Source organism: Malus sylvestris, chromosome 10 (genome assembly GCF_916048215.2).
Source record: "Malus sylvestris chromosome 10, drMalSylv7.2, whole genome shotgun sequence".
Lineage (NCBI taxonomy): Eukaryota > Viridiplantae > Streptophyta > Magnoliopsida > Rosales > Rosaceae > Malus > Malus sylvestris.
This window is the reverse complement of record NC_062269.1, coordinates 21,244,476-21,261,766: the sequence shown is the minus strand read 5'-3', so window position 1 is coordinate 21,261,766 and position 17,291 is coordinate 21,244,476. Positions and strand designations below refer to the sequence as shown.

At 40.6% G+C, this 17,291-nt stretch overlaps 1 protein-coding gene across 3 annotated transcripts; it reads left to right on the top strand.

Moving 5' to 3' along the window:
• Positions 1–13,712: 13,712 nt before the first annotated feature.
• Positions 13,713–15,780, top strand: LOC126586910 (uncharacterized). 3 transcript variants are annotated; one of them, XM_050251872.1, is made up of 5 exons: positions 13,713–13,928; positions 14,016–14,107; positions 14,210–14,278; positions 14,861–14,923; positions 15,604–15,780. In XM_050251872.1, the coding sequence occupies exons 1-4, from the start codon at positions 13,731–13,733 to the stop codon at positions 14,874–14,876; spliced, it is 375 nt and encodes a 124-aa protein (XP_050107829.1). In that variant the 5' UTR covers positions 13,713–13,730; the 3' UTR covers positions 14,877–14,923; positions 15,604–15,780. The 3 variants fall into 3 exon arrangements, with proteins under 3 accessions (XP_050107829.1, XP_050107831.1, XP_050107828.1); XM_050251874.1 differs by lacking the exon at positions 14,861–14,923; XM_050251871.1 differs by having other exon boundaries at positions 14,861–15,780.
• Positions 15,781–17,291: the final 1,511 nt, after the last annotated feature.

The following is a 17,291-nucleotide window of genomic DNA, read 5'->3' as shown; positions in this document are numbered from 1 at the left end:
AAGTAAATTTAAATTTATTTATTTTTTACGTATAACACTTAAGAAATTGAATTATATGTTTATTTATTAAGTAGCTACCAATTTATTAATCAGGTTTTTGTTAGAAAAAATATATTATTGTGGGTTTTATATAAAAAAAATTGAATTTGAAATGGGTAAAATCACATTTTCAGTCATTTTTATAATTATTATGTTTAAATAAAAAATACCTTGCACGATGCCTTTATGTGGTCGTTGCGCAAATACACTTTGCGCGACATCGAATTGTATACCTATGTCACGCCAGTTGTGATAATTTTGGCGGTACAAGTGTAAAAAATAAGCATTTTTTTTTTTGAATTTTCCAAGTTTGGACAAAATCTTCCCATACCCGGACTCTCTCTCACTCGGTCTCTCTCTTCCCTCTCGCTCATCATGCCCTCTCTCTCCCGTAGCCTTCCTCCTCTTCGCTCATCACGCTTGAACCTCAAATCTTGAACCCCAAATCGCCCCAATCTCGAACCCCACTGTCGGTTGTCTCTCTTCCTTTCGTTCTAAACGACAGACAACCACCACCCCCTTCGTCGTGCTCGTCTCTCCCCTTAAAAGTAAGTCTAATTACAAATTATGGAATTGTGAAATTAAGGATTTTGATTGGGAATTGAGATGAATTTTAGAATTTAGGGTTTTAATTTGGATAAATTACTAGGGCATGGGATGGATTTCAGGGTTTAAAAATTTGTGAATGGGAATTAAGGTTTTAATTTTGAAATGGGGATTGGGGATTGAATCAGGGTTTTTATTTGGGATAAATTATTAGGAAATGGGCTGAATTTCAAGGTTTAAGAATTTCATTGTTGTTGTTTCTTATTTGCAGTTTGAAGCAACTTCAATATATATTTTCACTTGCTAGATTTTACATGTAACCCTAATTTCCCCAAGTTTTTGAAAATGGTCAAGGATCCGGCAGTGTAGCACATGTATCAGAAGTGTGATAATTACCCAGATTGAGTGAACTCTTGCAGCCGCAGTTTCCTTCACAAGTTGAGTAACATGGATAGGTTCTTGTTAGTTTTGAGGTACACTAATTAGTGTTGAGGTATATTGTGTTGATGCACAAAATCAATGGGGACTTTAGTACAACAGAAAATGTTAAGTTTGTGACCTTTGCTAGATTGTTGGAAATGTGCCCTAAAACCAATCATATGATGATACTTTACGGACATTTCACAAAGTTAAACTAATGTAGTTTAAATATAAAGGGCAAAGATTATTGTTTGAGCCGTCTCATATAAATGTTATATGCTTAAACGATAAGTCCAAGGAATATGTGATTGGGAGAATGCAATCTAAAGAAGTTAGATTCATGAGACCATTCTTTCGTAGACACATCCTAAACGTTCCTGATCATAGGATTGCCAATTGGGCATTGACAGTCCGTTAAGATCAGTACGTGTTGTGTCTTCTCTCAGGGAGAGTGACTAGTCTCGAGTCATTGGTGTGTGAGACATCAAGACAAGTATGTAGGTGCTCAATAGAGAATGAGTTCACTGAACACGATCAACGAAGAGTTCTCAGATTCATGTCACATGAGAACTCATGGTTGGGATAATGCAAAGTAGTCCTTTGACCTGAGGCATCACAGTTGTCTTGTGGTTAAGTCCTTGATCTTTGATTATGTCAAAGTCACCCCATCCGCGGGTGTCCACGGCATCGTTGGGGTTAAGCCACTTAGTCATGGAGGCAATTGAATGCGCAACAAGGGATCTCTAACCTTCAAACCGTTTGGGGGAGAATACTCTATGATATGATTGAAAATCTCTGATCAGAGTATGAATGAGATTTAGGAAGGCGTTCCAAATCACATTCAAGGTAATCATATAAGTAAACGAATCACATTGGATAGTAGACATGAATAAACTATCAAACCAAACAATGTGGTCAAGAGTATTGTATTAGAGAAAGATCGTATTGCATTTGTAATCCTAAACTGAATAGGTTCTCCACCTCTTCTGATTAGCTTGGGTAACCATGATATGCTGCTAGGTGTCACTCATGGTTTGTGGAAGCCCTAAACGTGTATAATTACTAAAGGGAGAATTGAAAGTAAGTTTCAATTCACAATCGGTTTGAAAGAGTTCTAATCGCCCACTGCCTCGCTAAAAGGAACCTAATGGATCGTACACTGTGTAAGGTAAAGATTGAAGAAACAACGGAGATGAGTAAGAATAATTAAATGGTTTAATTATTTATGGCAATGATTAATTAATATGTTAATTAATCAAACGAATAAGTTCGTTAAAAGACCACGGGTTAGTTTTGAGCCTCAAGGCCCAATGGGCTTCGAACGTCAAGCCCATTGACTTAAGTTGTATGACAACTTAATTCACAAAGGCCCAAAAGCCCAATAAAACCCTTGTGGTCGGCCATGTTAGAAGAATGGCTTTTTGGTTCTTTAGGTCACTTATTTGAAGGGACTATATAAAAGACTTTATAGTCTAAATTCATTAAGGGTTTCTTTTTAGGAAATTAGAGAGAACACAAAGCTCTCATTTCTCTCTAAAGAGGCCGGCCCCCTTGAAGGGATTAGCTAGCAATCCCACTCCTCCAAGGTCACTCATTTATTCTCCAATCTAACCTTGGTGTGGAGACTTAGAGGTTCTCTATTTTGAGAACTTGGAGAAACCTTTTCATCCATCCAAATCCATAGATTTAAGATGCAAGGAATGAAGGCCCTCTCTTTGGGTGATTAGCCTTTGCTTATGCAAAGAGGAATCTACAAAGGTATAAATTTCTCAACTCACTTTGTTTTGAGTTGAGTCTTGGTTCACCAATCTACTAGGCTTTGAATTTCATGGTTAATGTTTTGTTTTTAAGTGCATACTAGCATGATTCCACCTTTTAATTGTTAATTGCATGCTATAGATGTTGCTTAAATGAACATGTTTTTCACAAAATTTCCTTCATAGATTGCTCCGGTCACTAGTGTGGATAAGTATGTAAATGGATAGAGACAGGGAAGCAAACACAAGATGTACGTGGTTCACCCAGATTGGCTACGTCCACGGAGTAGAGGAGTTCTCATTAATTGTTACAGATGGGAAATGTCTGAAGCAAATGCAAGAGGGCTGAATAGCTTGATCTTCGCATGCCATGGACTGAAGTTGTTATTGGCTTGCAATAAGATTTTGTTGGTGATTATAACTCTTGTTGGGTATAAGTGCTCCCCTAGTTGAGTTGTTAAGCTTGAGGGTTTTTTATTATTTGTGAATGCTAGGAGTTCACATGTAGAAGTTGTACCACTCGTCTTTTGCTAGGTGGAATGAATGGTGAGTTGCTTTCATCACTTGGTTGGTGGTACGAAAGTGAGTTCCTTCATCACCTTTCATCACATTTCATCAACTGGTTAGTGGCACGAGGATGAGTTCCTTCTTCACCTGGTTGGTGGCATGAATGGCAAGTTACTAAATGATATTAGAGTACAGGTTATGCATTTCATCACATGGTTGTTGGTATGAAGGAGAGTACGGGTTGTAATTTCATCACCTGGTTGGTGGCATGAAGATGAGTTCCTTCTTCACCTGGTTGGTGGCATGAAGGAAAATACGGGTTGTACATTTTATCACCTGGTTGGTGGCATGAATGGCAAGTTTCCAAATGATATTGGAGTACGAGTTGTACATTTTATCACCTAGTTAGTGGCATGAAGGAGAGTACGGGTTGTACATTTTATCACCTGGTTGGTGGTATGAAGATGAGTTCCTTCTTCACCTGGTTGGTGGTATGAGTGGCAAGTTGCCAAATGATATTAGAGTACTGGTTGTACATTTCATCACCTGGTTGGTGGCATGAAGGAGAGTACAGGTTGTACATTTCATCACCTGGTTGGTGGCATGAAAATGAGTTCCTTTTTCACATTTCATCACCTGGTTGGTGAGAATAAGGGCAAGGTGTCGAGGCACATTGTAGCAAGTGTCGAATGACACAAAGTATGTTGAACCCTTTCGAAGCATAGTTGGCATATGTATGAATGTGTTGGAATGTATGATTGAACGAATAGACTGTGAAGCTGTTCGTTTATTTGTATCTTATTGTTGACATATACTTAGACTTTGTTTCATGTTGGAAGCATTCATGTTATAGCTTTGAACCCGAGTGTTTTATTACTAGGAATGTAAGAGGATTAGGACCGAGTTGTCTAAATCACCTTTTTATTGAATTCATGCCAAATAGTCTTCGTTACATAGGATACCGAACAGCTGAAGCTTAACACATGTACAATGTGAGTTTACTTGTAATTGTACTTCAAGTGATCAGCGTTCCATGGATGGCCAAGGGTCTTGCCATCGGAGCTTCTAAGCTTGTAGGAGCCAGGGCGACTGATGCCAACAACTTCAAATGGTCCATCCCAATTTGGACTAAGTGTTCCTTCACTCAGGACTATGTCGCAGAGTAATCTTTTCTTCAATACCCAGTCCCCCACTTTGAAAGAACGAGGTTTGACCCTTGAGTTATAGTAGTTGGAGATGCGCTACTTGTAGGCGACATTCTTCAAGTGAGCCTGATTTCTGTGTTCCTCAAGTAGATCTAAGTTAAGGGTAAGTTGTTTGTCATTTTCGCTTTGCACGTAGTTCTGGACTCGGAACGTTGCTTGCTCAAGCTCAACTGGGACAATTGCCTCTGTACCAAAGGCAAGTGAGAATGAGGCTTCTCCTGTTGATGTCCGATACGAAGTGCGGTATGACCAAAGAACTTGGGGTACAAATTCTAGCCAACAACCTTTAGCCTTGTCCAAGCTGGTTTTCAAAGTTCGCTTGATTATTTTGTTGATGACTTCAACTTGTCCATTAGACTGGGGATGAGCTGGGGAGGCAGAACATAAGTTGACGTTGAGCTTAGAGCAGAACATCCTGAACTTATTGTTGTCAAATTGTCACCCGTTGTCAGTGACTATTGCATTGGGAATGCCGAATCTGCAAAGGATGTTCTTCCATACGAAGTCTTTTATTTTTACCTCAGTAATGGTTGCCAATGGTTCTACTTCGGCCCACTTTGTGAAGTAGTCAACTGCAACGATTACATAGCGAACATTACCCTTCCCTGCAGGCATTAGGCCGATCAAATCAAGTCCCCATTGGGCGAAGGGCCAAGGGCTGATCATAAGAGTGAGCGGCTCGGGAGAAGAGTGAGGAATAGTTACGTAAGGTTGACACTTATCACATGAGCGGGATATTCTGATGGCATCTTGGTGGAGTGTTGGCCAGTAATATCCTTGGCGAAAAGCCTTGTGTGCTAGGGATTGAGATCTAGCATCATCTCCGTTTTACTTCTTCATGTATTTCCCGAAGGATAGTTTCTGCCTCTACAGGCGTAAGGCATCTTAGGTATGGTAGGTTAAAACCCCGCTTGTAGAGTTGGTCATTAATGATCAAGTAACAGGTAGCCTTGTATCAAATCTGCTTAGCTTGGACTTTGTCATTTGGAAGGGTGCCTTGAGCAATGAATCTATAAATCGTGGTAATCCAACTATCCCCCTGTTGTAAGTTGCACACTTCTGCAACCATGGTTCTTGGTGCCGCTAACAATTCGACCTGAATTTTTCTCCCAATCTTGTCTTCTACCAGTAAGGCGAAGCGAGCCAAAGCATCTGCATGACTATTTGCCGCTCAAGGAATTTGGGTGATCGGGTAGTGGAAGTGCTTGAACAACAATTGTGTTTGTGCCAGATATGTTGTCATGGAGTTATCCTTAGCGTTAAAGTTGTTGGTGACCTGGTTAAACACCAATTGGGAGTCACTGAAGATATCAATTTGTTTAACCTCTAGGTATTTGGCCAAATGTAAGCCTGCTAGGAGGGCTTCATATTCGGCCTCATTGTTCAACGCCTTGAATTTGAAACGAAAAGCATACTCCATCGCCACTTTGTCAGGGGTCGTAAGGACTAGTCCTGCTCTACAACCCTGTTGGTTGGACTAGCCATCAATATATAAACTCTATGTTGAGGCTGTTGGTTCTATTTTCTAAGCTTCCAAGGGTAATGAGACCACTTCTTTAGGTGTAGAAACAATGTCAACATGATATGTGAAGTCGACGATGAAGTTTGCCACTGCTTGGCCCTTCTCAGCTAGCTTTGGTTGGTAGGAGATGTCAAACTCACCCAATGCTATTGCCCATCTGATCATTTGCCCGGAAGTGTCAGAACTTTGGAGTATCTGTCTAAGAGGATGATTGGTAAGCACGATGATGGAGTGTGCTTAGAAGTAAGGGCGAAGTTTTTGAGCAGACATGACCAATGCTAAAGCCAATTTCTCAATGTTGGAGTATCGTGTCTCCGCATCTTGTAAGGCCTTGCTAGCGTAATAGACAGGCCGTTCGACATTACCATCATTTCGAATGAAAATAGAACTTACTGCTAAAGTCGATACCGACAGATAGATAATGAGAGTGTCACCAACTTCAGGTTTGGAGAGTAGATGGGCTTTACTCATGTAGTCTTTAAGGTTTTTGAATGCCTCAGCACATTCATCAGTCCATGTAATGTACTTCTTACTTCCCTTAAGTGCTTTGAAGAAAGGAGCACATCTGTCTGTGGCTTTAGAGATGAACCTAGTTAAGGCTGCCACCTTACCAGTAAGGCTTTGGATGTCTTTTGAAGTTACCGGTTCCTTCATGTCGAGGATTGCTTTGATCTTCTCGGGATTAGCCTTAATGCCTCGTTGGCTTATCATGAAGCCTAAGAATTTGCCAGAGCCTACGCCGAAGGCACATTTGTTAGGGTTCAACCTCATTCGATACCTCTTCAGAATGGTAAAAGTTTCAGATAGGTTGGTGATGTGTTGGTCAGCATGTTTGCTATTGACTAGCATATCATCAACGTAAACTTCCATGCTCTTCCCAATCTGTTCGGCAAACATTGAATTAACCAGTCTCTGATAAGTTGCTCCTGCATTCTTTAGGCCCAAGGGCATGACTTTATAGCAATATAGTCCCTTATTAGTAGTGAAGGCTATGTGTTCTTGGTCCAGAGAGTTCATGAGGATTTGGTTGTATCCTGACTAAGCATCCATTAAGCTCAGAAGTTCACACCCTGCCATAGAGTCTATAAGTCTGTCTATGAGAGGAAGAGGAAAGCTATCCTTCGGTTATCCTTTGTTTAAGTCGGTGTAATCGACACACATTCTCCACAAGACCTTTTGGAGCAGGAGACATTCCTTGGTCGGATTCTTCTTAACAAGGATAACATTTGCTACCCACGTTGGATAATTGACTTTGCAGACGAAGCCTATGCCTTTGAGTTTTTCAATTTCTGCCTTCATTGCCTCGTACCGTTCAACGTCATAAGATCTTCGCTTCTGTCTCACTGGCTTGGTCTTGGGGTCAATACTTAAGCGATGACAAATGATATCGGGAGAGATACCTGGCATGTCTTCGTATGACCAGGCGAATACCTCATTGTTCTCTTGCAAAAAAGAGATCAATGCCAACCGAATGGGTGGTGACAAGGTGGTGCTAATCTTCACCATGCGATCTGGATAATCTTTTGAGATAAAGACATTCTCAAACTCTTCAGCGGGTTGTGCTTGCTGGGTGAAAGAGTCATCTCGAGGATCGTCGGGTTGACTGTTGCCACCATGAAGATCTAAGTTGGCTTTATCTGGGCTGGTCTTTATGACTTGGTCATGTATAGAAAGGGTTTCCTTGGGCACAGGCAAGTGCGGTTGCTTGACCGAAGTGTTGTAACATGATTGTGCACTAAGTTGATCTCCTCTAATGTAACCATTGCCATAGGGGGTTGGAAATTTCATCAACAACATGTGTGGATACCATGGCCTTGAGATCATTGATGTCTGTGCGTCCGAAGATGACATTGTATGTCGTTGGGCAATCAATCACCAGGAAGTTAGTGGTAATGGTAGCTGTGTAAGGGCCTGTACCAATGGTGAAAGGTAAGTGTATGCTCCCTAAAGGTTGCACGATATCATCGGAGAAGCTTATTAGAGGGGAAATCGAGCGATCAAGCAAATGTTCAGCTACCTTAAGTGCCCTGAAAGCTTCAGAAAACATGATATTGACCAAAACCCCTGTGTCTACCAGGATTCGTCGTACTTCAAAGTTGGCTATGTGAGCTTCCACCATCAGTGAGTCGTTATGAGGGTAGATGATACATCTTTCTTCCTCAGGGTAGAAACATATTGGATCCCAGTTAGGCTTTTGATACTTACCTCCCCTGATGTCTTCCACGTGAAACACTTGGTGGCCAGACCTTAAAGCTCGTTCACTATTTTTCATGGCCCTATTGGAAGATTTAGATATGGGTGTGCCACCACTTATGGAATATATCACATTCACCTGGCGTTGGTTACGGTTACCCCTTGGAGGGTGAAAGAGGAATTGATCAATTTTTCTTTCACGTGCCAAAGCTTTAATATGATCACGAAGGGTGATACACTTCTCGCCGTCATGGCCGTTATGCTCGTGGTAGCAGCAAAACGTGCCCGTGTTCTTCATGGGCTTGTAATCCGGGTGCCTCGGCTTTGGCTTCGGTATTAGGTGTGTTATACTAGGGTAAATGGCCACGCATGTGGCGTTCAAATATGTGTATGTCACATACCTCGGGGTAGGGCCTGTCCTGACATGTGCTTGGCCCACTGTGTTGACTGCCTGAGGGGGGCATTATCGTGGCAATACCCTTGGTTATCGCAATAGTGTCCCTTACTCCTTTTACTAAAATGGGACTGGTGAGGATGTAAATCTTTCCTTTTGCCCTGAGATTGATATGTCTGTTGACTTGGTGAAGTATTAAGTAAGGCAGGAGGAGGCACTGCTACCGTTTGGAAGGTCGAGGTCTTCTCATTTGGTTAGATCTGGCTTCCACTCCCTACTTGCTGATAAGGGGTGGCTGTGGGGGGGTTTCCCTTGATATGTCCTTGCCTCAGCAGAGGCATGGTTGTAAGTCTTTGCCATCACCTAAGAGTAAGTCTTCTAAGTGTTGGCATTGATCATGTACTTGAAGAAACAATCACGTAGGCCTGCCGTGAAAGCTTTGAGGGCAGTCTTGTCGTCTACCTCGGCACAACGGGAATACTCATGGCTGAAGCAGCCAACATACATACTTAATGACTCATTTGGCTTCTGGTGAATAATGTACAAGTCATTTGCAAAGTGCAAGCGATTGGTCTGGAAAATGTGTTGAGAAACAAACAGTTTCCTCAATTCCTTAAATGAGTCTTGCTTGGAGGGGGTGTCGAGGATCCTCCTTGTAAGAGGGCCAGGCCTAGGTTGGTTCCAATCAGGTATCTCAGCTTGTCGTTCGGCCTTCAACTTGTTTACTTTCTTAAGGAGCTGTAGGATAAGAGGGTCATGAGTGGAGTCATGTACCACTGGAGCTTTCTTTCGTAAATCTTCATCTCCTCTTGGAAGTAGGAAGGTTTGATAAAAAACATGTGATTTTTCCCTGGACTCACCGTACTAACTTCCAAGGTATGTCTGTCGGAACATCTCTGAGTCCCCTATACCTTCGTGTTTCTCTAGGACTTGTTGCCTCTTCCCCAAATTGGTAGCCAGCCTGGGACATAGGAGGGGGCCTAGTCTTTCAAAGACCCTTGGATCATTGATCTTCGAGCTTACATGGATGAGATTGTCTCGACGTTGCTTTAGGAAGTCTCGACAGTCACGAAAGATGGATTTCGATCCTTCCACTCCTTCTGTAAGGAGGTGCCTTCCTCCACTCCTCCTACTTCGGGTCAAAGTAGCTGGGTTGAGAGAAGTCTCATGTTGGTCACCATTTCGATGAGTAGCTCACTCCTTAATGGGAATACCCATGTCGAGGGCAAATGACCTTCCATGTTGGGGGGCACCCAGTTGATGGTTGACTTCCACATGGGTGATAAGCTCGTGTGTTTTAGTATATCTAGCCTCATGGAGCATTTCGAATACCTTCTCATACTACTCTTGGAAGATCTCATTCTTCATTGTTATCTTGTTGTTCTAAGCCTCCAGCTCATCGACTTTAGCTTTAAGAGCAAACTTCTTTTGTTTCTTGTTTCATTGCTTCGCACCAGGTGTAAGAGGGGTGTCATTCTGTGTGTTGTGGCTTCCTTCGCTCCTCATGTTGGAAAGGGATACCTGGTCAAAAGAGAGTGTACAAATGGTGGAAACCAGCTTAACAAAGCTGAAGAGAGTGGGAATAAGTGTCGTTCCCACAGACAGCGCCAAATGTTGATGCACAAAATCAGTGGGGACTTTGGTACAACAGAAAATGTTAAGTTTGTGACCTTCGCTAGATTGCTCCAGTCACTAGTGTGGATAAGTATGTAAATGGATAGAGACAGGGAAGTAAACACAAGATGCAAACACAAGATGTACGTGGTTCGCCCAAATTAGCTAGGTCCACGGAGTAGAGGAGTTCTCATTAATTGTGAAGGGTTTACACAAGTACATATGTTCAAGCTCTCCTTTAATGAGTACTAGTGAATGATTTAGTACAAATGACATTAGGAAATATGATGAGAGAATGATCTCTATTTATAGAAGAAAGTTTCTAGTTTCTTTCTGACATTGACACGTGTCGTGTTGTGATTGGCTTCTAATGTTAACACGTGTCGCGCTATGATTGGCTTCTGATGTTGACATGTGTCACGTTGTGATTGGCCTCCTGGTTGGAGGGAAACTCTTCTGAGTCCTTGACGGTATAACATTGACTGATACTCAGTAGTTTCGGGATTGGTCAAATATGGTACAAACACACTGCAAACGACCAAATTTTAACACTGGTGCTTTCATATGAATCAAGCATATTTGTTATGTTATTCGTGACAGCAATTCAATTAAAATGGGTGATCTCTTCCAGGTTAATTCAATCTTGATTGCTAGACCTCGTAATTATTATCATCGCATAAAACTAACGATCTGTCATGTAGTAAGTATAACAATCTGACCATAATTTGTTGGAACTGCACTTGATGAAATTACATTTAACCATCATAGTAAAAGGTTCCTCTTTTAAATTGCACTTGTAATTACCATACCAAATCTTGTAGTGGAATCTCGATATAAAAACTGAGATAAGTTGATTATCCCCAAGCCCCAAACGCCCTTCTCACCCCCACCGCCTCTTTTGCGCTCCTTTGTCTCTTTTTTGGTCGTTTTGTTTCTTCATACTTTGGTCATGTATTCATATATTTCTGGTACACTGTTGTAGGTGAATACACACCTCACGCCCCGCCTAATATTACTTACTAGGCATGGAGAGAGTAAGGATAATGTTAAAGGCAGAATTGGAGGAGACAATCCTTTAAGGTTTGCATTTGTTGTTGATTATTTTGATTAACAATACTGGTTTATTCATGTTAAAATATGCATAGTAGAGTAACCGCTCAAACTTATCTTGATTATCTTGTTTTTTTACACTTAAGTATGCTGCTATTCATGTTTCTATTTGCTAACATACAATGGTGTTGCTCCCGCCACAGTTTCATTTTAGTCTATTATACAATTTGGTTTTGCCTCATTATAAGACATGTTGCTTTGATTTTTTTTTCTACTTTCGTCATAATGCATTTTAAATTCCATGTAAAATTTTTTTTTTGATGGTAGTCAGTAGTTACCAAATGATATTCCTAATTGTTTCAACAGTGATACCGGAGATATTTATGCACAGAAACTTGCTAACTTTGTTGAAAAGTGACTGAAATTAGAACGGGCTGCTTCTATAAGCTTCAACAATATCTAATGTTCAGTTTTAATTTTGTTGCTTTCCATATGAAGTAAATGCTTGTTGTGGGTTGATCCTTGTTTTTTATGTAGTCTACATATATCTGTTGATCCCAAAAAACAAGTCTACATCTCTCTTTTACTAAAATGTGCTTTGACCGTGGGTGGTGTGATGGATAAAGCTAAATGTTAATTAGAAGATATATAATATCAGCTGTTTAACATTGGAGAACTATATAATATGCTTTTGAATGTATATTTGCTAACTATTGTTTTATGAATCTAGAAAGAAAATTTTCAGTTCTTTTCATTTATTATGTGCAAGAAATAGCTCTAAGATACCTCAAGTTAATTCAAGCTTATCCAGCTTTTTCAAATTCAATTTTTTGTGAGACGGGTGCCTCTTCTTCCAGATCGAACACATTAGAGGTTGATGTATTGAAGGAGGAAGTGACAACCCTAAAGGGTTAGCTTGCGATCCAGGGCAAGCAGATGAGGGAGTAGATAAGGGCCCATGGCGAGGAGTGAAGGCCTATGCCAGGCACATGAGAGACCTTGTACGAGCCATACAAATGTTCGGCCTTCAAATCTCGCTACCAGTACCTAATCTTGCTATACCTTTGACCTTCAAGCCACTTCGCCCTGCCAATTCCTAGTAGCCTAATGCATCAAACCTAGAAGACTACTTGTAGTTTTTTCTTTTTTGTTCGGACATCTTGTATGTACATTTTCATATATTTTATAATTAAATACTTTTCTTTGGTTAATTGATTATGGTTTAGAATTTAATTACAATATTTATTAAAAATGTAAAAAAAAAATTTTGACCAAAACCAAAAAAAGGGGTTCGCACGACGAAAATGAAACATGCGTCGTGCAAAGCCACTTTGCGCGATGCATGTTTCATCTTCGTCACGCAAACCCTTCTGTCATTGCCTTGGCACGATGGTTAGTGCGAGATGAATGTTCGTTGGGTTAAGTTTTGCGTGACGTTTTTTTGACTTTGTGCGACGAAGAACCTGTGTCGCTAAAAGTGTTTTTTGTACTAGTGGTATGATAATGCATGGCAACTTCAGGCAATGCGACTTCATTAAGATCAGGGACCTCATACACACATGCTTGTTCATCCCCCATTCCACTGTATTCTAACCTATATCCGACACCTATGTATTGGCATCCCCTTCCGCGTTAGCCTCCACCTCCATATCCTTCGCCATAACCTCATCCATATCATCTACCAATAGTACTTTCATAACCCATCCACTCTCAGGGTCAAGACCAAACCTTTTACCAACAGGTCTTCTATAATCCTTCCCTAATACACCTTCCTGAAACCACCTCTCGTATGGTTTGGCGTAGTCATCATCCTACCTTCCTTTGAACTTTGAACATTGATCCTCCACACGATCCATCATGCCACATAGAAAGCATGTTAGGGGTAATTTTTAGTACCAGATATCAACATTCAACGTTCTACCTTCTAACTGCAAAGTCACAAATCACCTCAAGGGTTTTCTAACATCTAGTCGAACCCTAATTATGAGAATACTGCCAAACTGTTCCTCCTTTCGACTTCGATCAGTGAGCACTCTCATAAATGGTTCCCCAAAACTTCACCCATCTGCCTTGTCATGTAACTTAGTGGCAACCCCTTCACTTGAACCTAAAATTCTTGATAACACAAAGGAACCAACGATGGATTAGCCATAATGTCTGTCTCCGCAAGGATCAATAAGAACTGTTTATTGAACAACCATGGTCCTCCTTGGAATATGGATGTGCGCTCATACAAGCTATTGAAACCAAACGCAAAGCAATTGTAACACCCGCCCCCTAATTATAAAGATTTATGTTTGTAATTACCCCTAAATGTTTTAAATATATCTATTTCATCCTTTTTGTCTACCAAATCAGGATCCAAAGCATTGGATCCCTTTTCTTTCTAAATCTGCCACGTGGCAGCCCCCCAAACAACTTCTCTTTCTTCTCTCTCTGTTCCCCCGTGAACCCCCTTCCTTCTTCTTCTTTTTCTGTCTGTCATGTCTCTCTCCCTTCTCTCGGACCTCTCTCAGCTCCCTTATCTCTCTTCTCAACCGCGAACGCACGCACGCAACCATCTCCCCTGCGCGAGGAAGACCCCTCATCGTCGCCATCTCGTCTTTCACCCCCTCTGTCCCGTGCTGCAACCCCAGGAAACCCGGAAAGGAACTCCGGCGAGTTCCTATTTTCCCGGTGAGGTAAGCCTCAAATCTCCCTTATTTCGTCCAAGAATCTTGTGGGTTGAATTTTAATTGAGTTTATTGTGTGATTTTTGGAGGTTATAGGACGAAATCGAAGCCGGGTGTAGGCACACCCATCTCCGACGACTTTCGAGAGAATTTCCGGCCAAACCACGGCGAGTTAGCCGGCGTGAAAGGTATCAATCTCTTCGTCTCTTCGAGTACTATAACTTTCCTTTTTGTTTCACTCAATTTCATTGAGTATTGAAGAAGTTATACTCATTTGAAATCTTACCCAGTTTCCGGCGACCTCCGAGGTTTTCGAGGCAATTTCCGGCCAAACCACGGCGAGTTAGACGTCGTGTGAGGTATCATTCTCTTCGTCTCTTCCAGGGCTACAACTTGCATTTTGTCTCGCTTGATTTCGTCGAGTAGTGACAAAGTTATGGCCGTTTCAAGTTGGGTAGTTTTCCGGCCGAATTCCGGCCTTCTCCTCCCTTTGAATCCGGCGACCCACCAACCCAAGGCCTTTGGGCCTTTCTGCCGAGCCCAACCCAAAACTAACCTAAACCCCTTTACCTAGAAACCCAACCCAACCTCCTTTTATTTTATTTTGTTTTTAGTATATTGTTATTATTTGTTTAAAAGGCCTTGGGCCTCATTTGTGAAAGCCCTAAATCCAAACTCGTTTTCCTTTTAAAACCCAAACCCTTTTAGCCCTTAACCTAACCCAAACCCAAATCCTAAAACCCTAAACCTTAACCGATCCAAACATTTTTGGGGAATATTCCGTCAGGGAATATTCAAGGAATATTCTATGGACTTTTAAGAAATTTATCCGGAAACCTTCTTAGGGTAATTTCGACGTCCTGGACCCATTTTTGAAGTCCGTTTTCCCAAATTCAATTGTTAAAATAGAGTTTTATTAATTGGACCCTTTATGTGCTTAGGGGCAATTATTGGTGACGTTTTCTTGTTCGTTAGTTTGCGTGGCTCTTCGGCGGCTAAGTACTGTGAGTGGACCCCTTCTAAAATGCATGTTTTATAGTAGAAATGCATACATGAAAAGCATGATTTGATGATTACGTTTTATGAAACGTTTTGTGAGATAACATGCTTACTAAGGCTACTTTGAATTATTACTATTTTTCCTATAACCCGTGTTCTTATAGAATATCTGATGGATGACGATATGATATTTAGAACATGTTTCAAACACCTCTTTATAGTATAGATGATGGATGACTTTATACTATGAAGTTGTTTTTCAATATATATATGTTCAATGGTTTTGTACCTACCTGGTGGTCCTTTCCGCTACGGGACGTAGGGATAGATTCTGGTCCGTTCCGGGCGACGGTTTGGTGTTGGCATAGGGCCTGGAGTATGTTTCCTCTGGCTATTTAGCACAGGGACGGGGAGCCGGCATGGGGCCTGAAGTGTATTTTCCTCTGACTGTCTGCTCAGAGACGGGGAGCCGGCATGGGGCCTGGGGGTTATCGGACAATTCACTAGTGATTATTATATATACAAGTTATGATTTGAGACACTGCACATCATGCTAGGTTTCGGAAAACCTATGTTTATCATTATATATGTGTTTTCATAAAACCTGGGGGTTAGTACGTTGATAACTGTTTTATTATATATATATCAACTTGGTCCACTCATGTTTGTTTTGCGCCCCCTTCAGGACTTAGAATCGAGGCATACAATTCCGGCATCAAGGCACTTCCGCATCGGCATCTTCGAGTCCTCTTGGTGTGGGACTCATTCTTTTATTCATTCCATTTTATATTATTTCTTTTAGTGTTCTAGTTAGTTGTATGCTCTAAACACGTTCCTTAAATACATATTCATTATTCTTTTATAGTTATAAGTCTTAATTATTCCTTATTTTCAGCAATTGCACTCAATAATTGGCTTTCGTCACCCTCGGGTGTCGGCCAGCACGTGCCTATCCTGGTATTCGGGGAATATCGGGATCGGGGCGTGTCAGCAATCATCTTCTAGGTCAAAAATCATCACATTCGCCTTAGGCCGCTATAAGTTTCGCATCTGCCTTTTGAAGCTTTCCTTGTTTACTGGTTTATAGGATAGAACTTTGCCCACCAAAAAAAACCTTAGAGGATTTCAGGGACTCCTCCTCATGCTTATCCACCACTATAACTTTCTGCTCATCCTTTGTAATTGCAAATTGCCCTGAGAACTTTGATACAATCTCTTCCATAGCCACCATACCCTTCGTAAACCAGTCCCAACCCCACATACAGACTTGAAAGCATGTTATTGAGAATTTTCGAACTTGCTCCCACACCATTAGATATGCAGCTCGCCACTGGTCCTCCTGCTTACTCCTTGTCGGAAGCAGCAGCCTGTATCACCGAACCCTAACGTTCTCGCTGTTGCTCTCCTAGGGTTTACGAGAAAACCTAGAGAGCCTTTACCATACGACACAACTGTTCGTTATCGTGTGATTTTTATGAATGTGGATTTGAAAGAGAAGCTATATATATATATATATATATATATATTATTTATTTATTTTTCAAAATTAGAGGATGTTAGGATCATCTTTGGGTGAGCCTTTTAAAAAAAACTGTAAAATTTAATTCTTGTGAATTTTTTTTACTGTCAATGATTTTGTTTTATGGTAGAAGATAAAATTATATTTTTATCCTTTTTTAATTGATAAAAAGAATTTTATTAATGTAATTTAGAAATTAGAATAGGGAAGTGAATCAGTTTAAGTCATGATCACATATGAGCCAACCTCTCTTTATGAGCCGGTTTGACGGAACATGTCGGCCTAACAATAAACCCATAAAGTAGCCAGGACCCAAGACTCAAGGGAAGGTTCCAAAACACAGTCAACATCATTAGCCCTGTTAAAATTACTTTCCAAACCTACCACCAGATGACACATCTGAACTCACATGGACAATAGTAGACTGATTTAATCGCTAAGTTCATTTAGATAACCCAAAATATGAAATTATTTCTTTTGATATTAAGATGCTAATTGATGTGATAATGTTTTATTTGTTAGATTACAATTTAATCACTAACGGTACTAAATAGATTAAGTTATTTTATCGAGTTTTAAGATATCAACTGATGTAACATGTCTTTTATTATTATTATTTTTTTAATGTTCGGACTAAAAAAAAATTAATATCGTTAAATAACTAAAAAATGTGTAATAAATTGATGTCTCTAATATATTAATCACTCATTGCCTTTGAATTTGAATGTGAAAAAAAAGAAAGAATAATTGTTGATGTAACTATGCAAGGTTGGCTTTGGTGATAAGGGGGACATGGTGGAGGACCACATGTCTAAATTCTAATATTGTTGTTGCTTCATTGCCAACTGCTTGAA